The sequence below is a fragment of the Callospermophilus lateralis genome, chromosome 2 (assembly GCF_048772815.1).
Source record: "Callospermophilus lateralis isolate mCalLat2 chromosome 2, mCalLat2.hap1, whole genome shotgun sequence".
Classification (NCBI taxonomy): Eukaryota; Metazoa; Chordata; class Mammalia; order Rodentia; family Sciuridae; genus Callospermophilus; species Callospermophilus lateralis.
The window spans coordinates 114236017-114260241 of NC_135306.1; the positions used below are offsets into that span (position 1 = coordinate 114236017).

Here is a 24225-nt window from a genome sequence, read left to right on the forward strand (position 1 = left end):
GCTATGAAATCTAATAGTTGTCACCAATTGTTTTCAACAGGTGCCCTTAGGTAAAACAGCTTTTCAAGTAGGGAAAACACCAAGTCAGCTTAAATAAAGACAGTCTTGCAAATGGGATCTTCCAGGGAACCACTAGATAGGTCAAATTGTGAGAACTCTCTGGAATGAGGTTTTGAAGGATATCTAAGCCTTTTCTACCCATTTTTTGTGGCTACCAGACTGCCATTTTCTATCGTAATTGTGGGATGTTGGTTTTCAAGGCTATTGCAGAATTGAAGTGAGGGGGATGGAATTAGAATAAATTAAAATGCACAAAGCTGACTGTTCTTACTGAGATTATGTTGCCTTTTTTTTTTTTTTTTTTTTTTTTTTTTTTTTTAATAAACACTTCCCAGATTGCTGTGAGCTTTTGGTTAGTTTCCAGAGTCTTGAAAAAATTGATTCTGACAATTTCTTTGCTAGTTTTTTTCATTGCTTTAATGGAGGAGAGAATTTTCAGAGGTCTTTACTCTGTCATTTTCATTGACATCACCTGAGATATGTTTGAAATGCCCTTTTCTGTGATTGTTTTCTCATTTCTCAAAACTCAGTTCAAATGTCTCCTCCATTGTGAAGCCCTCTGGGCAAAAGATTCAGCTATTCCTCTATTCTCCTATACCTCTGTGTTCAGGCCTCGGTAATTTCACTTTTCACAAATAGCAGTTATTTATATCTGTTCCTGTCTCTCCTTTTAGCATGCTAGCTCCACTCCTGTAACTATTCATCCTCATGCCAGGCTCCTTCCTGACACAGTATGTAGACTGAAGAGCATTGCCCTAGGTAACCTCAGAACCTAACCAGGGGATTTTCAGCAATGGCCACCATTCCTCTCCTACATCTATAGTTCAGAGCTGACCTCCCTCTCTTGTTGTATTGTGTGCAAAGAGCTCTGTGTGCTGGCCATAAGCTCAGAGGACATTCTAAGTGTATGGGGAACAGAGAGAGCAAAAAGGGAAAATAAAGCCTGTGTGGATGAGTTTCAACAGTGATAATAATAATACTAGACACCAAGATAAGAGCGTTATATTCAATATCTTATATAATTCTATCAATGTTGTTAGGTACTATTACCCTAATTTTATAGGTGAGGTCATTAAGGGAAATGGGAGATGAAATGATGAAAGCTTGACTCGGAAGCCCATATTCTTAGCCATTCCATATGAGGGCTCTATGAGAGGAAGATTGGAGGAGAGGAAGCCACACCAGCCTTTCCCTTCCCTGGGACTGTCCCACTTCCTTGTCTAATGGGATGTGGTTTCCAGGTGTGTTCAGACCAGCCTGGGCTCAGCTGGGATATCTTATATTTTGAAACAAGGTAGCACTGAGGATTCTTATAATGACTGGCTCCTAGGGCAGATAGGGTGGAGAGGCTCCTCTTCCTAGTGTTAAGGTAAGAGGTATAGCCCTGAGGATAAAGATCCCTCATCTTCATTGTAACAACTCCAAGCTATGTGTTACAAGAGAAGAGAGTTAATAGGAAGTTCCTAGGGGAGAAAACAGGAGGTTGTCCACACAGGGCCCTGCTAGGGGCCCTGCTAGTTCAGTCCCCGCAACAGAGCTGCTAGAGGAGGCACTTTCCACCAGCCAAGAGAGGAGGAGAGGTTGGAGCAGAGATAGCACATGTGGGTCAATGGCACTGAAGTAAGGCGACATCCTCAGACTGCTAGAAAAACCAAACCACACAGAAGCGAGATGTAATCCAGAGGGTTCAGAAACATTTCAACGAATGCTAATATCAGTCGCTCTCAGCAGGACAGTCCTGTCAGCAGGAAGGGGGAATTGTGTTAGCATGCATGGGGCACACTTTTTGGCACAAGGGACCTGGTTGCTAAGCAACAGTAGTTGGCCTCCCCTCCTCCCCATAACCTTTTTCTCTGTTTCTGAGCTTCCAGTTAGCAGATGGGAGGGGCTGGGGCTGCCCAGCCCAGCCCAGCCCAGCCCTTGGCCCCCTTCCCTACGACAAGGGATCTATTCATGGGTCCTGAGCAGAGCTTATTGTCTCTCTGGTGCGTATCTGTGTGTGTGTGTGTGTGTGTGTGTGTGTGTGTGTGTAGGGGGGACAAAGGGAAGGGCCATGTGTAAACCAGGGAGACTTCATCCTCCAACCAAGCAGGCTGGGCTATTTAATCAATGCTGACACAAGGACAGGAGCAGAACCCTGCCTAGCAGACCCTGAAGGCTTATATCAGTGCCAGTGACCCACATGGTAAGACTATGTCTCTGTGCCATCCCCTGCCCTGGTCTTTTTCTTTCTTTTTCCTGCCTTTGGGATTCTAGGCTGGTGAAAAGAGCCTGCTTGGGCAGCCCTGGTACAGGGGCTGAGTCCTAGCAAGGGCCTTTTAGGGATAACCCCCTGTTTTCTCCCTAGGAACTGCATTTTATTCTCTTTTCTTGTCCTCCATAGGCCTAGTGAAGTGCTTTGCACATAGGTGATATTTAGCAAATCATTATTACATTGAACTCCCACTTCCAAAGAGGACTAAGAGGTCCTGTACTATGAAAGACCATGTTTTAAAGCCACCATATAAGCTTGGGTAGGTGGAATTCGAGGTAGGGCAATACCTAAGGTGAGGCTAGGTTGTTCATAGATTGGGTTTAAAGCCTAGCTCCCTGGATACTGAAACAGGAGGAAAGGATGGGCAGGCCCTGAAATTCTTTCTAGAGCAGGCCCTGCCTCTCTGCTCTGAGGGACATCAGCTCAAAAGAAGCTCCATAGAAGAATCTAAAACCTCATATGCCCACACTATTGCCTTCTCTGCTTTCTTGGCTGCCTTTTCCAAGCCTGCTATCCTTCAACCTCATTACCTGTGCCCTGTGAGTGTCATCTCTAAGCACAGAAGGAGTGTGTGGGTGGTAGGGTGCAAACCATGGCCAGTGTTTCTCCTGGAGAAGCAACTGCTTCTGGTGGGAGATCCAGTCTTACAGGTCCTGGCTGTGGTTGGTGTAGGGACAGGGAGGTGGGCTGGTACCTCACTTCATAGGAAGGTGTTGGACTGCTGGCCCATGTGTGAGCTGAGCTGGTGTGGATGCTGGTGTTTTCAGACCATTTGAAGTTAGCTGTCCTGGGTGAGTCTGACAAAGGCCTTCTGTACCCTAGTCAGAGGATCAGGAAAGCCAGTTCAATGAACCATAAAGGCAGGAGTAAAGAGGGTTTTAGGAGAAAAGTGCACTTTTCTTTAAGGAGAAAAGTGCATTTCATTCAACACATGAAAATCACATCTAGGCCAGTGATGTTTTGGAATCATGTTTCAGGCTGTGAAACAGTGGAAACAACCAATGGAAACAAACTGTGTGTTGACAGAGACAGATCTGCAGGGCAGATGTGTCACTTCCACTATAAGGGGTCTTATCTACTCTATTGGTAAGTTTCTGGAGGAAAGATCTGAAGCTTATATGTATTCCTTATTCATATTAATATAGTTTACATTTGCATTGTGCTTTATAATTTATAAAGCTATTTCAATCACATTTTCTTATTTTCCCTTCCTTTCTTTTTTCCTTGTTTCCTCCTGTATACTTTATTTAAGTTCTCCTTTTGTGCCAAAAGGGGACCAAGAAGTCCTCTTATACACAGGCCCTGAGATACATAGCCGAATGAGGAAGGAAAGAGAAAGAAGCAGCATACAGGGCTGCAATAGGTGTGGTAGGAGTTGAGGAAAACTCCCTACTACGTTGAGTCCTGAAGGGTTAGTAGGAGTCAGCTTCCTGGGGAAGGGGACAGCAGGTGCAAAGTCTCTGTGGTGTAAGAGTGCCTCAAGGTGCTTGGGAATGGCATGTTTATCAGCATGTCCCTGAGTTGGGCTGTGGAGGGAATTAGTGGGGAAATAAGGAAGGGTGAGATCATAGAAGGACCTATGGAGTTTGGATTGGTCCCAAGGCTGCAAAGATTCAGTGGGTGCTTTAAAGATGGGGTCTCCGTGCTTGCTTTGCTTTTTAGAGTAATTTTGCAGGTTACTCTGGCTCTGTAGTATAGAGAATAACAGAGGGAGATAAGATACTAGAGAATAGCAAGTATAACATTCTGTAAATGAGAAAATTGAATCTCATTTATTTGGTGACATAGCCTGCGTTTTCCCAGTTCACATAATAGGTTATAGACCTTACTTTTAACTGTCTGTTTTTTTTTCCCCTAAGATTTTATGTTTTATTTCTCTTCTTCATGGCTCAAGAGTCTCAGACACACATATGACTTATTCTGCACTATGCTTTCTTGTGTATCTTGGCATACCCAGTCCTCTTTGCCTGGACTACCCAATGCCTATATAGTTCAAGTCCTGTTCATCCATGAGGGCCTCTTTTTCTAGGAAGCCCCTCTTGATTTCATCATGTCAGTGGTAGTTTAGTTGAAGTTTTCTTGGGTCACTTAACACATTCCACTTTGTTTTTAATGACATCTTTGGGGCAGTATTGCAGATATTTTGAGGCAGTGGTGAAGTGGTTCATGCTTACTTATCCTGAACTCCCTACAGTATCCCCCATAGTGACCTGTGCACTTGGGCTAAATAATATTTTCTGAATGAATGAAGGAAATGGTGGGTATAGACTTCTGGTAGGAGAGACTTCTTTCCCTCTGAGTTAGAAAGAATAAAGGAAGGTAGGATCTTGAAGCCTGGACTGGGATATTGAGGGACCATCAGCCTTGATGCTCATGGGAGATAAGACCAGGGAGAGGTTAATCAGGAGTGTGGGCTTTGGAGTGACTAAGTCTGAATTCAAGTCTTCACTCTGATACTCAGGCTACGTGAGAGTAAGATGGGTGAGGTTAAGGCCTCAAGGAGTGCCAAGAGGTCCTGCAGGGAACACATAGGGAGACCCCAAGGGGATAAAAGTTTGTAGGCAGCAGCAGGAGCATGGTCAAGATTAGAGTGTACACTTGGAGTGGGCTGAGGTTTTTCTCTGCAGACTTTGATGTTGGGATCCTGGGATCTGACAACTATATCCCCAGAGCCTGATGCTGGATGATCAAGTACCTATGGAGGTTCAGTGTGCAGAGGAGGGCCCAGCACCTGCGATCTCCAGAGCAGAGCCGGGAGACCAACCACAGCCCAGTAGGCCTGACTGGGGAATGACAGTGAAGGGTAATCCTCTTACATCACCTTTCTTCTCCTTGGGTCAACCCTATATGATTGATGGTTAGAGAGTGTCCAATCTTTATCCCCTATTTGCTTTTTTCTGTTTCCCATTGGGGAATTGAGTGGGACCTGGGGCTTCAGGGATCAGGGCATTGCACTTACCCATTCCAGGTTCAGGGAGCTGGGGTGGGCTCCTCCTGGAGGTTGGTGTGTGGAGTAAGGTTGGCTGGCAGGAGCTGAGAACCCAGAGAGCCCTCTGTCCTCCTCCACAGTCTCCAAGGTGGGGCGCTGGTGCTCTGTGCGACGTGGCTGTGCGGTGCTGGGAGCCCTGGGACTGCTGGCTGGTGCAGGTGTCGGCTCATGGCTCCTGGGTCAGTGCTGGGTCCCTTCTGTGGTCTTGAAGGGACAAAGACAAGATCTGGGGGAAAGTGGAAGGGAGAAGCAAGTGTTGAGCAGGCATTATAAGCAAGCAGCTGAGATGAGCACCTTTCTCAACTGCTCTGTATAGACAGTAAGAAGAGAAGGGGTGAATGCAACAGAATGGATTTAGGCTCCATGTAGAGAAGAATGTTTAGTCTTACTGTGAGAAGTAGTGTCCTGAGTTACCTGAGAGGATGATTCAGGGCAGCCCTAATCAGGCTTTTTCTAGAAGTCTTTTCCATGAGAAAGAAAGAGACAGAGAAAGATAAAGAGAAAGACAGAGAGACAGAGACAGAGCATTGTGCCTCTCCTCTGAAGATTGGGTAGGGGACACCTAAAGGCAGGTGGTGGAGAAGGAGTCCCCAGGTCCAGGTCTGCCTTTGCAGCAAGAGTGTCTTGTCCTGTGCCTTGACCCCCTCTTTTGGAAATTCGTTCCCTTGCCCCAGCTCTTCTCTGTGACCCTCTTTTTGTTCTTCTCTAAAGTACTGTATCTGTGGCCAGCTGCCTCTCAGCCCATTTCTGGGACCTTGCAGGATGAGGAGATGATGTTGAACTGCTCAGTGGCCAGCAATGAGGAAGTTCTGCTCTCTTCAATTCCCAAAGCAGGTGGGCCACACTCACGAGTGTAAAAGATATCCCCTCTCCTCTCAGCCCAGGGTCCTTTACATCTCTAGGATCCCCCCTCCCAGGAGCAGGAGGACCCAAATGAAGGGGTTCATTTCACTGTCAGTTCACTGCTATCATTTGCCTCTCCCTCCTCTAATGTGAGGGTGGTGATAGGTCTACCCTTGCAGCATTGATCTCTGATTTGGGACTTTTGGACCTCCCTAGGTAGTATTCTGATCTCTTGCTGAGGCGTGGTCAGGTGTGGAAGGAGGGATGGAACTTACCATTTGAGGCAGAGTGAGCCAGGGGAAGAAGGGCTAGATATTTGTAGGTAGGGGTTCAGTGTGTGACCAGCATTGGTTACCTAGGTGTCTAGGGACCTCTCTCCACAGTGTTCCCTGCCCCTTCCCCACCTTTACTTTCCTTCTAGGTAGGAACATGATGCTACCCAGAGGCTGAGGGTTGGAATAAATCATGAAAGTTAGAATAAAGTTGAATTGTTTCTTCTGCTAACTGCATGACCTTGGGTACATTATTTCTTTGAACTTCCATTTCTCTATAAGAAGGAAATAAAAATATTTACTGCAGGCCAGATATGGTGCACACCTATAATTCTAGTGGTTTGGGAGGCTCAGGTAGAAGGCTCGTGAGTTCAAAGCCAGCCTCAGCAACTTATCAAGGCCCTGAGCAACTTAGCAGACCCTGAATCAGAATAAAGAAAAAGGTTGGGGATGTGATCAGTGGTTAGGCACAACTAGGTTCAATCCCTGGTACGTACTTACACACACACACATATTTATATCTAAAAATATGCATAAAGCTACAAGAAGAACAAGCTAATATATAAAAAGAGCTTAGTTCAGAGCCTGTGCAGTCTGCTTAGGTTGTCATAACAAAGTGCCATGGACTGGGTGGCTTAAACCACAATTAATTTTCTTACAGTTCTGCTCAAGATAGGGCAAAGGGGTGAGAGGGAAGGGAGAGGACATGGGGGTAGAAAAGAAGGTGGAATGAGATGGACATTATTACCCTAAGTATATGAATGAAGACATGAATGGTGTGAATATACTTTATATAATCAGAGATATGAAAAATTGTGCTGTATACGTGTAATACAAATTATATTGCATTCTGTTGTCATATATAATAAATTAAAATAAAAAATTAAAAAAAAGTTTTCTTATAGTTCTGGAGGCTAGAAGTTCAAATACAAGGTGTTAAAAATTTGTTTTTTAGTAGTAGATGGCTGCCTTCTTACTGTGTCCTCTGGGGACCTTTCTTCTATTTGCTAGGACACAGAGAGAGAAAGTAAGCAACCATATGCTTGCTGTCTCTTTCTGTTCTTAAGAGGACACCAGCCCCATCAGATCAGACACCACCCTGATGACCTCATTTAATTTTAATTACATTCTTCAAGGCCCTATCTCCAATTACAGTCACATTGGGAGTTGGGGCTTCAACACAGGAATCGGGGGTGGGGGGGTAGGGTGGGGCACATTTCGGTCCTTAACAGCTTGATAAAAACAGACACTCAATAAATGATAACTATTATTGTCATGAGTTTTGAAATCTGAAGACCTGGACTTAAGTCCTGTGTCCATCTCTTGCTCATTCTGTGATTTTGGACAAGTTGCTTTACCTCTGTGCCTTATTTCCCCTTGCAGAATTGGAGGGTGGTAATAGTCATTGCATACAGCTACCTTGATGAGTGATGCATGGAGCACCTTCCAAAGCACACAGTTAAACACAAAATGGAAAAATCTCAACAAATAGGGTTATATTATTTTTAGGATTGGCTTGACACATAGGGGAATAGGGAGCCTGACATGGGGTGACTTGGATGACCACTGAGGCTTCTTCTTGTCCCACAGAGCTCCAGGTCCTCTTCTTCCTGTCCTATCTCTATCCCTGGGATATTGTTTTCATGCTGTGGTTTCAGTGTCTTTCAGAATAAATAGTGGGGACTTCTTGCTGGAAGTGAAGATGAGAGCCCGTCCAGCCTGGCTCCTGGTCTGCCATGAGGGCTGGAACCCTGCCCTGGGTATGAGGATCTGCCAGAGCCTTGGGCATCTCAGGTAACAAGAGCAGGATTGGGAGCCTGGGGAGGTGGAGGGCTACCTGGAGTTGCACACCTTCATTTTCCTGTCACCATCAAAGCACTCAGCAATAGCAAGTGGTCTTTCTGATCATCTTCTAGCCTCTGGGCATGATGGTACCCCAGCTATTTCTCTCCTTTGAGTACTGCTGCTTTTCTTCTGTTTTCTTTTAGCCTCACAGCTTTTTAACAAACATAACTCTCAGAAGAAATCAATGTCTTAGTCATTACACTAGTTGAGTGTCTTGTGCACATTCTAGTTGTGATTAACCAGTATCTTTCCCACTGCAGTTTAAAGCTCATTTCCTCCCATTCTGTTCTGCCAAGACTCATTCACCATAAGGGAGTCAACCTGTCTGACACCATGCTCAACAGCTTCCAGAAGTTTGCTCGGCTCTCTCCTAGTCTGGAGGGCTTCCTGAAGGAGGTGTGGCAGCTCAGGTAAGGCTTCTGAGGTTAGGTGAGTGGGGCCCTTTACTTCCTGGTAGGCAGTCCAGAAAAATCTTCTTTCAGGGGAGATGGTGGTGAGGTCATTGGCAGTATAAGGAGGAGAGCAGAGGAATGTTTCCCAGTCAGAAATTATAAACCCAGTTCACATGGGCCCTGCTCATCACAGTGGCCGTATGTTATTTGTCTCTCACAAGAAATGAAGGGCTGGTTGTTGTTATCTCAGGACTTGGAATGTTGCTCTTATCCCCTTTTACTGAGTCTCAGTGAGGTTAAAAAGTCTTGTCCAAGGTCTCATAACCGATAAATAGCTAGGCCAAGTCTTGAAACTAGGCCTCTCTCTAAGCTGAGTGATCTCTCAATGCTGCCACATTATATTTATATAACTCTGGAATCTTTTGGAGAAAGATAGTCAAGTGGTTCTAGTTAAGAGCTGCTTGGGGCTTCAAGTATGTCCAAGAAAAGAGGCTTGGGAATGGAGCAGGCTCTCCCCCAAACCCTCAGGGTGGGTTAGTGTGATTGGGCACAAGCTGAGAGGACTTTGCCCCTGCCTGGGCTTCCTCAAGCTGCCCAGAAATTTCCTGGGCTGGAGGGGTGGGTTCCCTTTCACTGCTCTGAAGCCTTCTCATCCTTGCCCTGCTTCTCATCTTTGTGCTTTGGGGCCCCTTCTGCCTAGCTCCTTCCCAAGGGGTCATCCCCAGGAATATACTGGAGGTAGAAGGCCCTGACCAAGTCTTTGTGTTAGATTCCTGAATGGTCAAGTGGGAATGGGACTGATTCCTCCAGAAGAGCGTATGGGTGGCTGTAGGTTTGGAAAATTAGAATCTAAGAATACCAGGCCTTGGGCTGCAGGAGGAAAGAGATGAGTAAGGAAAGAGATGAGCATTGGGTCAAAAAGGAATTGAGGCTTATCCTAAGAGAGGCAGATGCTGGGTGTGATGGTGCACACCTGTAATCCCACTTGGGAGCTGAGACAGGAGGATCAAGAGTTCAAAGCCAGACTCAGCAACTTAGCAAGGCCCTAAGCAACTCAGTGAGATAAAATACAAAATAGGGCTGGTGATATGGCTCAGTGGTTGAGTGCCCCTGAGTTCAGTCCCTGGTACCCCCCCACTTCCCCCCACCCCAAAGAGAGAAGCAGGAAAGAGGAGAGCAAAAATACAAATATGCAGACCTGGGACAGAAAACAGTGAACCTGGAAAGGAGCACAGGGAAAAAGGCTCTATTCACTCATCCACTCAATATCCATTCATTTACCCACTGAATATGTGTTTATTCAGGGCCTTTTAGTGGAAACAGCTGGATTTTCTCATCTATAAATAACCACATTTGTAAATTTGGGCCCTGACCAGATGGATCCTTAAGGACCTTGAAAGCTTTCTGTTACCCTCTGGAAGACCTGGCCTACTGTGTGCTGCTGTCCTGAGAACTGCTTACGAGGTGTTTGGGTGGAGGCAGGAAGAGAAGGGTGGTGTTCTTGAGGCCTTTTACATGATAGCCCTAAGAACTGTTTACCACCCCACCTCACACTCCATGCCTGGGGCATGTGCGGCCTCGGGTTGGCCCTGTCCAACTTCTTTCTGGTGCCTTTTTGCAGGGACAACTGTACTTCTGGTCAAGTTGTTTCCCTCAAATGCTCTGGTGAGTCATGTCCTGGACCTAGGAAAATGGGTGAGAGAAAGGAGTTCCCTGCTCTGCTGAGTATGGAGTATGGAAGAGCCTTGTGGAGAGGCTCAGTTGGGTCTGAGTGGTCCTTGCCCATGTGCTCATCCATATGCTGGACTCCTTCTCGCAGGTGAAGTCTGCCCAAACAAAGCCCCTTTAGTTCTCTGTTATGTCCCCAACCAGGCACCGTGCTGGCTAATCATGTTTCTATTTCACTACTCCACTCTATCTTGACCTCTGGCATTCACTGCCCCTTTCTTCTGAAGAACCTGAAAGGTGGAATTGTTATTGGCTGCTGAGAAATTTGTTAGTAGTTTCAGGAGACTAAGGGTGGGTAATGAATTAGGGTCCAAATGGGAAACAGTCTGGGTCCTTTCACCTCTCTTCCCACCCATCTATCCACATATCCATTGGACTTCCACACATTCATCCATACTTTGACCTCTACTGTGGAATCGACAAAAGGGCTCCATAGATCCCACAAACACCATCCCTTCTCTCAGAAAGCCCACAGCTGGGTAATCAACATTCCTATCTTCCTGTTCCCCCTACTTAGGACCAGGTATAATAAATGAGCTGTTCACACTGGCTCTCAGGCACTTTGCTTTCTCTTTCTGTCTTACCCTTCTCTGTTGGCAGAGTGCGGCACAAGGCCTCTGGCTTCCCGGATAGTTGGTGGGCATGCTGTAGCTCTTGGGCGCTGGCCATGGCAGGCCAGTGTGACCCTTGGCTCCCGACACACATGTGGGGGTTCTGTACTGGCGCCCCACTGGGTGGTGACTGCTGCGCACTGCATACACAGGCAAGTCTTGGGCACTGATGGGGAGGTGAGGATCTCAGTTACCTTTTCTGTTTGTCCTGTATAAAGTGTTCCTGTACAATTGCTGCCTCCAGGTGTCCATTCTAAGTGTGCAAGGGTGGTATTCTCCCTGTCAGTGTCAAATTCAGCTCTGCACAAACAACAGTAGTCAAAGACTAGTTCTTTATATTCACACAGTTTTTAAGTTTCTGAGATGCTTTTGCATTCATTGCACTCTGCTTCTTAATGTTTATCACCACTGTAATTAAATCGTTATTTCATGTAATTACTAATTGAATGTCTTTCTCCACCTTTTAGATTGGAAGCTCCAGGAGAGCAGGGACTCTTGGTCTCGTTGGTCTAAGAATCTAAAAAGTCTCTTGGTCTAAAAAATCCCTTTGTAGATTTCTCCACTGCTGTGTCCTCAGTGACTAGAACATTCCCTGGAATATAATAGATGCTTAATCAATATTAGTTGGAGGGATGAACAAATGAATGATGAATGGATGAGTTCTTTGAGTCTCTTCTCTTGGTGGCAGGCAAGTCAGAGAGTATAAACTTAATTTTATGGGGAAAATGTTGCTAGGGAGGGAAGAACCTCCCTCAGGTCACACACAGTGTGACAGGTCTGAGGGAAGTTTTTTGAATTAGGTTGGAGTTTTCATATCTTACAAGGCCTGCCAACATTAAGCCTGAAGGGTGATTATACAGGAGAGAGGGAGCGATTGGTGGTTGCAGATGACCTGTAGTATCTTGTTTCTCTGTCCATCAGTCATTAAGCACCTATTAGGCACCTACTGCATGTCCAGTGTCTTGCCAGCTGCTAGGGTGATAATAAGAGGCATGATCCTTGGGTCCCAGGAACTTGGAGGTTTGTGACAGTGGTCCCCTCTAATGACCTCTCTTGCCAGCTTCCTCCACTCACTACCTTACTTATGTCTACCTTCTCTAACTCTTCCTTCCATGGGCTCAGCATGGTCCCTTTGTGCAGTTTCAGGTTGTTCCGCCTGTCCAGTTGGCGGGTTCATGCAGGACTGGTCAGCCATAGCACCATTAAGCCACACCAGGGGGCTATGGTGGAGAAAATCATCTCCCACCCCCTCTACAGTGCTCAAAGTCATGACTATGATGTTGCCCTTCTGCGTCTTCGGATACCACTCAACTTCTCAGGTGAGAGACCTCGGCCCTGGGACTAGCAGGCTAGGAATGTAGTGAGACAGGAACAGGGACTGGGTGGCAGGAGAGGCTACCTGATTTCTAGGGTATCCTCCTAGCATTGTAAACTAAAAAGTACATCATTCACTTTGGATCATAGTGACTTTTGCAATCTCCTAGACATGAAGTTGTACCAATTCTTGAACAGGCTCTTTTGGGGACAAAAATTCAGGCCCTCTTCATAGAAGGTCATGCTGATTGAATTTGCTTTGACGTCCCAAGCAGGGTTTCACAGCTGCCTCATTCAACAATAGACTGTTCTACCCCTGTTCCCAGACTGGTCCAAAGTCCCAACCATTTTGTGACATGTTGGAGTTAAAGAAATTTACTTCTCCAAATATCTATTCTCTCAGTCTTTGTAACAAACCTGGCAAGTAGATGAAATGTATATACAGACAAGGACATTGATGCTCAGGGAAGGAAGTGACTTTTTTAAGGTCGTGTGACAAACTTCTGCCTCCAAAGCCAGGACTCCTCTTGCCAAAGCACCTGCCATAGAAGGGTGAGCCTAGGCTGCAGTTGTTCCAGCTGCTGTTCCCCTGATCATGCACCTGCATGTGGACACTCTACTACAAACACACACTTACAGAAAAACACACATGTGTGCACTGGGTCACATGCACAGACACACCTGTGCATTCACACTTTCTCATGCACAGACATGCTTACCCCATCTGTTTGTGTGCACTCACATGCCCACACTCACTTGTGCACACACAAACTTATACACTCAGCACTCCTCTTTCCCATCACTATCCACTTGGATTTCTCAAACAACAGTGGTTGCTATATGCATTTCACAAATCTTATCACATATGTGTACTATTGCTCAAATAGTTAATGTTTCTAAATTCACTTAAATAAATATATTTTAAAGAGAAAACTACCTGATTGGAGACCTATATAACTATAGTAAATAGATATAAATAAATAGTTACTATATAACTATAGTAAATATATAGTAAACCTATATAACTATAGTAAATAGAACCTATATAACTATAGTAAATAAAAATATGTATTGTGAAAACAAACTGATATGTAAGTTATAGGTTGCTGGAGTCCTCTGTAGGGGTTGTTGGGCAAGGGCCTGCTCTCCTCTGTTCAGTGGGAGATTGACAACATTGAGAGAAGTACAAACTAGCACCAGACAGAGTCTTTCTCCTTGATTCAATAAGAGGTACTGAAAGAGAATTGAAAAGGAAATAGTTCTCTCCCCAAATGAGTGAGTGTTTATGAAATGGCACATCTATATTCTATCTAAAATCATGTTTGGCTCCTCCTATAGGATGTGTCATATACTTTTGGAAATACTTCCCTAGGGATCAGATACCCTAGGGAAAAGCCAAAAACTGGGTCCTTGCTAGAAATTTTGTACCCAGGGCCAGAAGGTGTTTCCATTCTCCCTCAGTCCCCAGGTGGAGGTAGAAAGCAAGTGCATTGCTTACCTCTAGAGGGCGCCATGCACAACGCAGTTTGCACATTGTTTCTTAAAAAGTATCTCCCAGGGTGGGACTGTGCCTGGCCTGGACAGCCCTACATGAAGCCTGGTGGAGGCAAGGCACCAGGACTGTTGAGAAGGGGGATAAGGAGGATCTTTGCCCAGCCTCTGCTGGAGGGAAGCCGAGCCTGAATCGGGACCAGGACCTTGTGCCTCTCCACAGACACTGTGGGCGCTGTGTGCTTGCCAGCTGAGGAACAGCATTTTCCAAGTGGCTCTCAGTGCTGGGTGTCTGGCTGGGGCCACACCGACCCCAGCCATAGTGAGTCAATTCCAAGGGCCCTCAGTGCAAAAGGGGTGGGGTGAGGCATCGTTCTCCAAGGGGAGGCACACCATTTTCCCTGGCCACATGGCAGTTCCAGCCCTCATTTCCCCTGGCACCACCAGTGGCCAATCCTGGGGGATCCAGTCTTCCCTGGCTAGGCTTTTCTGGGGAGAACAAGCACTGATGTTTTCCCTAAGCCCAGAACCTTTTACCCCCTATCCCCTTGTCCCAGGAGTGCCATGGTCACGGCATTTGGTGTATGTGTGAGTTCTCCTCCTCCTCTCCTCATTTCTAGACCCTAAATCTTCTAAACCCCAGCACCCTGTCGTGGTCCACAAGTCCTGTCCTTGGTTCCCCTTTTTGAGTCTCCATGCCTCTGGGACTACTAACTCTTTCCCTCTTGCTGCTCTGTCTTCTGGCCTTTCTTGGTGCCCTGCAGCTTTTCTTGGTGTCTCCCGCAGCCTACAGCTCAGACACCCTGCAGGATACAGTGGTGCCCCTGCTCAGCACCCAGCTCTGCAACAGCTCCTGCATATACAGCGGGGCCCTCACCCCTCGCATGATGTGTGCTGGCTACCTGGACGGGAGGGCTGACGCATGCCAGGTGTGGCCTGTGGTAGAGGGAGGGGACAGGGACCTGCTGCAGCTTGGTCCCTGGTCTGCCTATGTTGGTAGCATGAGACAGACTCTAGGAGGAATGCTCATGCTAAGGGATTATGGAGGGGGAGGCCAGCAGGTATCCTAGCAGGAAACAGGAAGGCCGGGGAAGGAGACCCCATTCTTCATGGGGATCTGGTTCTCCTCTACCAGGAAGGTCTGACTGTCTGTTTCTCTGTGTCTCCATGCCTGGATACCTCAGGGGGATAGTGGAGGACCCTTGGTTTGCCCAGATGGGGGCAAGTGGCACCTCGTGGGTGTGGTCAGCTGGGGACGTGGTTGTGCAGAGCCCAATCACCCAGGTGTCTACGCCAAGGTGGCTGAGTTCCTGGACTGGATCCACGAATCTGTGCAAGTGAGTGTGGGGGCAGTGATGGGGTGTGAGGCTTCTAAAGGACCTGCCCCTGGACACTGTGAATCTCACCCCATAAGCCTTGGCCCTGCCGAGGGAAGGAGAGGGGACTAGGGAATGTTCTCCAGAATGTAAGGAAGAAGTAGTGATGTTTATAACATGGAATCCAATGGATTTCTATTAATTTAAGCATTAACTGGATAAGAATAGACTTGAGTTTGCAACCTAGGTCTGCCCTTTCCTGGGTGACATTTGGCAAGTTCCTACCCTTGGTGAACCTCAGTGTCTTGGTCATAGCCATCCTGGCTATGTTATATGCTACTCTGTTGATTAAGCGGGATGAGACCTGTCAATGCCTGTATAGTGCTAGGCTTAGGGTAAGTGATCCAGAGTATTATTAATGTAGTTATAAGTTATTGTTATTCATCCCTAGTCCTTAAATCAGTTATAAGTGACTGCATTGCCTACACTATGGAGAAATTCAGGACTTAGCTGAATTTCTAATTAACCTAATTAAACTCTTGCGTGACACTAGGCTTCATCTATTCAGTGAGGGGGCCATGTTCAATAGTGTATTTCAAAGCATAGTATTTGTGTTAAGTACAATGGCAAGGGTGTGATAATGGAAAACATCTTTCTCTGAGGTTAGGAATAGAAGCAAATGGTAGATAATACATTTTAGAGTGTCAGGGGATGTATGGATCCATCCTCTCATTCAAAACTTCCAAAATTTTTAGAGCCCCAGGTATTTTTAGTCTCCTCTGATAGAAGTGGAAATCAAGGTTCTGAATTGTCAAGTGATTTACTAAGATAAAAGTTACTTGGCTAGTGTGTGGTGGAGCATGCTGGGAATCCAGCCTATTCCTCTTTTGGTTCAGGACTCCCTGTGCTAAGTCACATTGTTTGCTGCAATTTCACGCACATTGGTGTCATGTCTCCTGTGCTCTTTGGCAGGTCCACTAGCTGGAGAAGAAGCAGCCTCCATGGATGGATGCAGGAGTGAATCTCCTACCACTGTACACATGACCATCACCACCCACAGGCCAGCAGCTGGGCCACCTGGCCTCTCCCCTCAGATCCTAATTTCTAGTCCCTCTTTCTCATCAAAGCAGCTCCAAGACAGGAGAGAGGCTGGAGTTGGGTTGGGAATGATGTGGGGAGCTGGGGGCTGAGGCGGTTATGGTGAGAGATAGAAGAAGCTACTGGAAGCAGCTGGGGGCCTGTCCTTTTGCCCTGTCCTCTCTTCAGCTCCTGTTTGCATATTTGGGGAGGATTCTCAGGGGTGCTTCTAGTCCTGCCTTCTCCCTATGCCCTCAGGTGGGCTAAGTGCCTCCCTAGAAGAGTGCCTAGCTTAGGAGCTCCTGGGAAGAGAGGATCAAAGCTGGATAGCCCAGTATAAGCCCATGGGAGTCAGGATCCTCCCCCCTCCCCTGTTGTCTCACCTGTTCTTATCTAGCTCTGGCAGGTCCTGCATGGGGCAGAGACACTATAAAACAAGGAGGTTGGAATTGGAAAATAGAGTATGGTTTTAAAATGACAGTCTGTGAACTGGTTCAAAGAGTTATGTTATTAAATTGAAGTTATGTTTGGCTCTTGGTCTGGATTTTCCCCAGCCCCCTGATTTGTAAATTAGAGAGTTTTATGAGAGTTATATGAGAGTTTTGCTCTCATATATTTTCTTTACTTCCTTCTTTCCTCCTCCTCTTCCTCTTCTTCCTCCTCCTCCTCCTTTTCCTTCTCCTTCTTTCTTTCTCCCCTTCCCCCTACCGCCCATCCTCTCTCTTTGTACTGGGTTGTATCCAGGGGCACTTCATCATGGAGCTACATTCCCAGTCCTTTTTATTTTAAATTTTGAGACAGGGTTTCACTAAGTTGTCCAGGCTGGCCTTGAACCTGTACCTCCTATCTTAGCCTCCTGAGTCACTGATATTACAGATGCGTGCCACTATGCTGGGCTCATACATGGTTTCTGAAGCTTTGGTATTGACTTCTGTTCATCTACTCCAGATTTTGGCAGGTGCCTAATTTTTTAAAAAAAATTTTTTAGTTTTATTTTTTAGTTATTGATAGACCTTTATTTATATGTGGTGCTGAGAATCGAACCCAGTGCCTCACACATGCCAGGCAAGTGCACTACCGCTGAGCCCCAGCCCCAGCCCCAGCCCCCTAATTTTTAAATTCTTTAAATTTGTTAAATATACATCATGCTCTATAGCGAAAAACTTCCAACTGTCCAGGGTCTCTGCAGCTTTGAGTCTGATAATACTTAACTTGGTGCTCTCTTAGGGAAGGTTTGGCTTCCCTGCAGGTCCCATCTCTCTTCCTTAGCTCTTGTTTCAGAATTCAGCCTTTTGGCTTGGGGAGATCTCTTTCTGAGTTTATGCCCAGTTAGCATTTTCCTGGCAAAACTTCTCCTGTACACTTTCCTCTTTAGCAATTAAAATGCAATTGGCATCTTGTTTCCAAAAACTGCAATGAATTTTTTATCGTGCTTACCCAAGGAAATGCAATTAGCGTTTAGCAATAACGGGACTTTGTGAGTTTATCAGCATATTTTCTGAAGGTAGTACAAGTGATTCTTCCTTCCTGGAGGGTCTGCTCCCATTACATGATGTACACTAAAATACAGGAGCCTCCATTTACTGTCAGGTTTATTACCTGGGGAAGAGGTTGCTGGGAGTCAGCTGTCAAATTATAAAAGCAACAAAGGAGCGTTCTGGTGGGTGGCAAAATACCTCCAGCCTGGAGTTTGAAGTCAGCATTTACTACTGGGGTCCTTTAGGTCCCCACCAGAAGGCAGTAAGAGAGCTGCAGGTCTCCAGGGCAGAGAGGAGCCAATAGCAAATCCATCAACTAGGATCTTCTCAGTTCTTCTGATGCCAACCATAACATAAGTATTTGCTTATGTAAAAGAAAGGGATTTATTATTACCATTATTATAATAATCAGAACCTTTCAATAATCTGGATCATTTGAATAATACTTTGTAGTTTTTATAACCTATTCATGTGTGAGATCTCCTAATATTTATGTGAAGATATTATTATTATTGCCCCCATTTTACAATCAAGAAAATTTGTTCAGGTTAAGTGACTCACCCCCACAAGCCCCAAGATTACCCAGCTAGGAAGAATCAGAGCTAGGATGTGAACTGTGGGTCTTCTTGCTCCAAAACCATGTCACTGTCTTGATCATGGATGAGTGAGATCATTCAAAATTCACTGAAGTGTGGAACTGGAAGGTGTTTGATCAGATCACCTGGCCCAGCCACCTGCCTACCTTAATTTATCGCCATGACTACCTTGTATACGTTAGGTGAATCTCAAGAATTTAAAAGGCTCCTTCCAGAGACCTTCCTCAGGAAACATTTTTGGAAACTCGCACTTCTCTTGGAGATTCAACACCTGACTTAAACCTTATAAATGACTGTCTTCCATAGGAGAACTGGAAAGAGTACCCTAATTGGCATTTGCTAGTAGTGATCCTTTGCTTATAGAAGTTCCCAGTGGATTTTGCCAAGCTGCCAATCAGATCTCTAAACCCTGAAACTCTCATTTCCCTTTGTTAGCATCTGCTAGACCATCTCCTAGGAAGTGAAGAGAAGGGAATGGCCTGGATTGGCTCTGTTCCTGTGGACCAGTTGCTAGAATGTAGGGGTAGAATTGGTGGCAAGGAAGGACAGGAAGATTCAGGTCCAGAGAAGTATTAATGAGGACAGACTAGGTTCCCAGCTGTGTTCATTAAGCTCTGTGGGGAATTCAGAAGTAGAGAAGCTGTCTTACTGGAGCTATGAGACTTAGTTGCAATAAATTCTTAGTGACTGCCCAGGCATGAAGCTGAATGGGGAGGCAGTAATTGCTCAGGAAGCTCCACGGGTCTGTTGTTGAATGAACAGGGCATTTCTTTGTGTGGAGAGTATGTGCCTTCCTCCCCAAGGATTCAGCACCCCACCAGCCTGGGCAGTAATGTGGAGCCTCCTGAGATTTACCAAGAAGGTGGTTCCTGGTCACCAGGTCAGGGAAGGAGCCCTTCTCTCTTCTACTTTTCCATGCTGTGGGGATGCCATGGAGTGCAGACTTTCTCTCCTCAGGATACTTCTGTGGATCTTGCTTTTCCTAGAAGCATGGCTGGGAAGAAGTGGGTAGCCCTGCTATTCCCTGGGGACATTTCTTGGGCTCTTTCCTTCATTTTCTTTTTGAAGGTGTCACAATAGGACAAACTGTAAATGCTAAAAACTGGTGCAGAAGCTGTCAGGAGGTGTTTTTCTCAGGCCCTCTGTTGTTTTGTTTTGGGTTTCTCCTCTGCTGTCTTCTGGTCATGCACTTAAGGACCTTCTTGGCTACTAAAAGGAGAGCCCACCTTTACCTGCCCCCTTCCAGCCTCTCAGCATCCCTCTCTACCTCCTTGTCAGAGACATTTTCAGGACTCGGCTTCCTTCTAAACTGACTGGCACCTCATGTTGTTATGGTTTCTTTGTGCCTTAAGTTCCTCCACCTCCACGAAGGCTCCTAGGGAGTAGGGAGGGAGTAACTTCCCACTCCTGAGGGGTGAGGCTGATCTTTTCCACACACCCCAAGGCTGGGAAACGGAGAGGTGGGGCATGCTGTCACCTGCTTGGGATTTCAGCAGGATGGACCTCATCAGGTGGATCTCTGGAAGATTTTTAAGCTGGAGTTGGTGCTGGAGTGGACCAAGATGGATAAGAATGGAGAAAGAAGTTCCTCCACTAAGGTGCCTCTCTCAGAATAGCACATGGACTCCGATAAGGCAGAGACTTGTCCAGGGCTGAGTTTAAACTTTCTCTCTTCCAGGGAATCTCTGGTCATAGCATCTAATTTCTGATGGAATTGCATCTAGGTCTCAATTCACATGGGAATGTATTTGCGTTAGTCAGCTTTTCATTGCTGTGACCAAAATACTGGACAAGAACAACTGAGAGGAGGAGAAGTTTAATTTTAGGCTCCTGGTTTCAGAGATTCAATCCACAAGTTGGCAGGCTCCATTGTTCTGGGCCCAAGAAGATGCAGAACATCATGGCAGAAGGGCATGGTGGAAGAAATCCAGTCTTCTCTTGGCATCCAGGAAGAGAGAGAGAGAGAGAGAGAGAGAGAAAGAAGAGAAGAGATAAGAAAGATAAACTCTAAGAGCATGCCCTCAGTGACCTACTTCTTGTGGCCTTCAGTTTCCACCCAGTACAGTTGTCCTTTCAAATTATTAATCTATCAAATTATTCACCTAATCCATCAAATTGTTAATCCATTCAAATTATTAATCCATCAAACCATTAACCTAATCCATTGATTAGGTTAGTTCTCAGAATCGAATTATTTCAGCTCTGAACATTCTTACATTAACACGTGAGCATTTGGGGGAGACACTTTATATTCAACCCATACCTGTATTCACCCAGACTGAGCTAATGATTCAGCCTCCCAGGATTTGAGTCTTTTACTTGTCAAATTAGGGATCTAAGCAGGGAAGTCTTCATGGGACTTGCTCTGCCAGATTAACTTCAATTCAAAACTCCTTTGCCTTCTGAGATATTTGCCCCATCACTTCCAGTTTGGATACCCTTTGAGAGGACCCTATTTCCAAGATAGTCTTAAAGAAACCAGCTTGCTTATGACTTCACAGTACTATAGACTTCTTTCCCCCATGTCTGTCTTCTTGATCCCTGGGAGTAACAGACACCTGGCAGAAGATTTTAAAGACATCTTTCCCCATCTTCTGCCCAGCATTTGTACCCTGTGCAAAGGGTTCAAGGAACAGCTCAAGCCCCTTGATCTGGCAGTTTATTCAGGTTCTTCCCTGATCACTTCTTGACACCCCAGGCTTTGTGTGGGGTCACATGGGTCCCAGTTCCCCAAAGAAAGCTTCTCACAAAGACCACAAACACTTTGCTCCCATTTCCCTTGATAGTTCCTAGCCTGGCCATGAGAGCTCCCTCCCGTCTCCAGTCTTCCCCATGTACAAGGTAGAACAATAAGGACAGTTTTGGGCTAGTGGAACCATTAGCAGTTAGCTGGTGTCAGAGAAGGAGAATCATTCCTCACAGTTCCTCAGGGTAACCCATCTTCCTAGTTTGCCCAGAACTATGCTGATTTTAGTACCCAAAGACTAGGTACTTTGGGTACTAAAATCAGTACCCAGGAAGCCCTTCATTCCTGGGCAAAACAGACAGTGGGTCATCCTGAGCCCATTGTCTCTCTTCTGTATAAAAGGAGTTTGGCAAACCACAGCCCCCCCACAGACTCCTTCCAAATTCCTTCAGTATTATTCATATAAAGGGAGCCCTCCCAGGATCAGAAGAGAAAAGTCCTGGAAGTTCCTGAGGTCTGGACTGTTTTGCAAAGACAGCAACATCTGTGGGTACTGCCTTGGCCTTGGGGCCCTTGTGGAGAGAGTCCCTTTTTCCACAGAGCCCTCAGCTAACCTAGCTGCTTCTTCTTCCCCACAGTGGCTCCTGAGTCTATAGCCAAGGCGGCCCTGTTTTGCCTCACTTAATATTTTAAGCACACAGCCTGGCCCTCCTGGGCCCAGAAGCTCTCTGACAGTTGAGGGGAGGCTAGGAAGGTGAGGTAGGGATAATGCCACTCCAGGAATTCATGAATATTGATTTTCCAGTTGCCCCAGGTATCACTGAATTCTGGTCCCTAGAATCTGGTCCCAGGCCCAGCATGTAACAGGTGCTGTACGAGAGTAATTGAACCCTTGAAGAGGAGGAGGAAGGCTCCCACGGGAGCTGAAATGGGCCTCTTCTCCTAGCCTCTGCTTTTCAGAGGTGATCAGAGAGGAGCAAAGAAGAGACTGCCAGACTGCTAGAGCCCACAGGGATTTTGTAGGGTTTGTTTTTCCTCAGCACCGTCTGCTGAGGTAAGGGCATGAATAAAAGAATGAGCAAAGATTTACTCTTCCCACATCTTGGCAGTGAGCCCTGTATTTGTATAGTGGATCCAAAGAGGACAGGCTAGAACAGGTGGGAAGGAAAGTATGATTTGTTCAAGGTCTCCTTCAGGGACCCCAGGGCAACACTTAAGGTGAGACTGGGAGGGGTGTATTTAGGCCAATTCTCCAACCACCAGAGGCCAGAATGCATTCCACCCCCCGCCCAACCTTCCCCATGTATGAGGTGGAACAGTGCACAGGGCTTTGGGCTAGCAGAATCATTAGCAGAGAGCTGGGGTCTGCAAGTCTCTTCACCTAGTGGCTGGAGTTGGGCTGACAGTGTGCTGCTAATAGGGCCCCAAAAGATAGGGCTCTGGGGTGAACTTATCATTCATGGTCTTCATAATGGGCACATCTAGGAATGACTTTTTTTTTTTGGCCTGGTCTGGTCTGGGCCTGGTTGGGCCTGGATTGGGACTGTGACTTAGAACTTTGTAGCTGAATATAACCTTAAACAGGGTCTATTATTACCTCCTCTTGTATGTCCAAGTGTACACAATCCATATTTTGGTGACATTGCACTTCTCCAAAGGCCATAAAAATGGCTGTACAGAGGCAATTCAAACTAGTGGTGGGAGGTAGCAGAAGAGCGGGAAACCTGAGGGCCTGGGAAGGCCCTGGGAAAAAATTCAATCCATGTTGTGTGTGTATGTGTGTGTGCACCTGTGCGTGTGTGCATGTGTGTGGGTTTGTGGGGAACCTGAAGAGCCTAAAGGAAGAGAGGGGTCGGGGAGAAGTTTGAAGAGGCTGAGGTAATGCTGTACAGAATTTCTCTCCATGAAAGAGGAAGATCTGATTCCAGTTTCCATGTGCAGGGCCCCCACCCCTTTAGCCACCCGCTTCATGGACAATGTCAGGGAAATTCCCATGTGGAGTACTATACTTCCTCACCAAAGATATCCTCAGCCTTCAGGGGTGGCCATGCTACAGCTGCTCTCATCCCCCACCACACACAATGCCTCAGTTCTTTAGTTAGCAGGCATCAACTTGAGGAATTGATCGCAATGGTCATATATAAGAAACGCCGACCTACAACAGCAGGTGTGTGTGTGTGTGTGTGTGTGTGTATGTGTGTGTGTGTGTGTGTGTGTATAGGGGAGTCGTTTTCCCACAGGGCTTCTGACTTTTAAGTCCTCTTCTCTCAAGATGTTTAGCATTTGTAAGGCCTGGGGCAAAAGTGTGGATGGAAGCCCACAGACCACATGTCTGAACAGCTAAAATATTTTTAAATTAAAAATATTCTGATCCCTTACCATAATAAATATATCTTTATAAGGATATGAAAGGCCAGATTCAAATTTCAAATTCTCGAATCCTTAAATTTCTGCCCAGGAGCGTAGTGGATGGGGAGTGTTGGCTTGTGGTCACATTTTCTTCCCATCCATGATCTAGCATCTCTTATAAAGGGCCTTCTGTGCAGCTGTGTGGACACCCTCTTCTGCTTAGGGGTGTATTTCCCACGTGGGTCTGCAGTAAGTGGGAAGAGGCTGTGTAGCCTCTGGGAGCAGGTTCAGGGCCATTGAATTTTATGGTCTAGAAGAGGGGACATATACTCTGGGTGGGCACGTGGCCTCAGCCCTGTGAACTTCTTCCTTTAGGGAGGATCTAGCCAAAAAAGGATCCGGACAGTAGAGTGGGACCAGGGTGAGACAAATAAGGCACCTCAGGGTCAAAAGGGAAGGCCAGCTCCTGATATGCCCTCATCTTGGCCCTGAAGGAAAGAGCCTTGTGAAGCAAGTAGTTCACAGCAAGGAGGATATTTCTCTTGTTTGGTCTTAATAGGGTCTGATCTTTAATTCTGCCCATTAGGCAAGACAGAAAATAAGACAGAAAGAGATCTGTCTCCTGTGAGCCCAGCCCCTAGAGTACCTTAAAGCATCCTCTGATCACATTTCAGGGGGCTCTATCTTTACATCAGTCCAGGCCCCACTGTGGTCCCTGGGCTTATTTTCAGTGGAAAAATACTCAAAATGAGTCATTATGATCCTCACTCCCATGGCTTCCTGGAATTTAAATGAGATAAACATTGAGAAAAACTCTAGCATACAAATAGATTGCATTCCAGAATTCTCATAGAGCAGACTTCAATAAAAATTGAGGTGAGTCAAAGCTAATTAGGAAAAACTGATGTATAGGAGTCAAGGAAA

General features: G+C 46.1%; 1 protein-coding gene across 1 annotated transcript; it reads left to right on the plus strand.

Annotated features, from left to right (window-relative positions):
- The first annotated feature begins 4990 nt into the window (after positions 1-4990).
- On the plus strand, positions 4991-18842 carry Tmprss5 (transmembrane serine protease 5). The gene is made up of 12 exons (XM_076841862.2): positions 4991-5087; positions 5384-5482; positions 6015-6137; positions 8077-8212; positions 8560-8673; positions 10277-10320; positions 10984-11146; positions 12135-12313; positions 14023-14121; positions 14586-14728; positions 14984-15136; positions 18702-18842. Exons 1-12 carry the CDS (start codon positions 4991-4993, stop codon positions 18840-18842), a joined length of 1491 nt encoding a protein of 496 aa, XP_076697977.2.
- The last annotated feature ends 5383 nt before the right edge of the window (positions 18843-24225 follow it).

What these genes read in the sequence shown, in the direction of transcription:
- Tmprss5 (XM_076841862.2), top strand. Translation starts at nt 4,991, where the DNA reads ATGCTGGATGATCAAGTACCTATGGAGGTTCAGTGTGCAGAGGAGGGC. An exon ending in TGTCGGCTCATGGCTCCTGG is followed by an intron (nt 5,483 to 6,014) that starts GTCAGTGCTGGG and finishes TCTTCTCTAAAG; the next exon opens with TACTGTATCTGTGGCCAGCT. An exon ending in GGAGGGCTGACGCATGCCAG is followed by an intron (nt 14,729 to 14,983) that starts GTGTGGCCTGTG and finishes TGGATACCTCAG; the next exon opens with GGGGATAGTGGAGGACCCTT.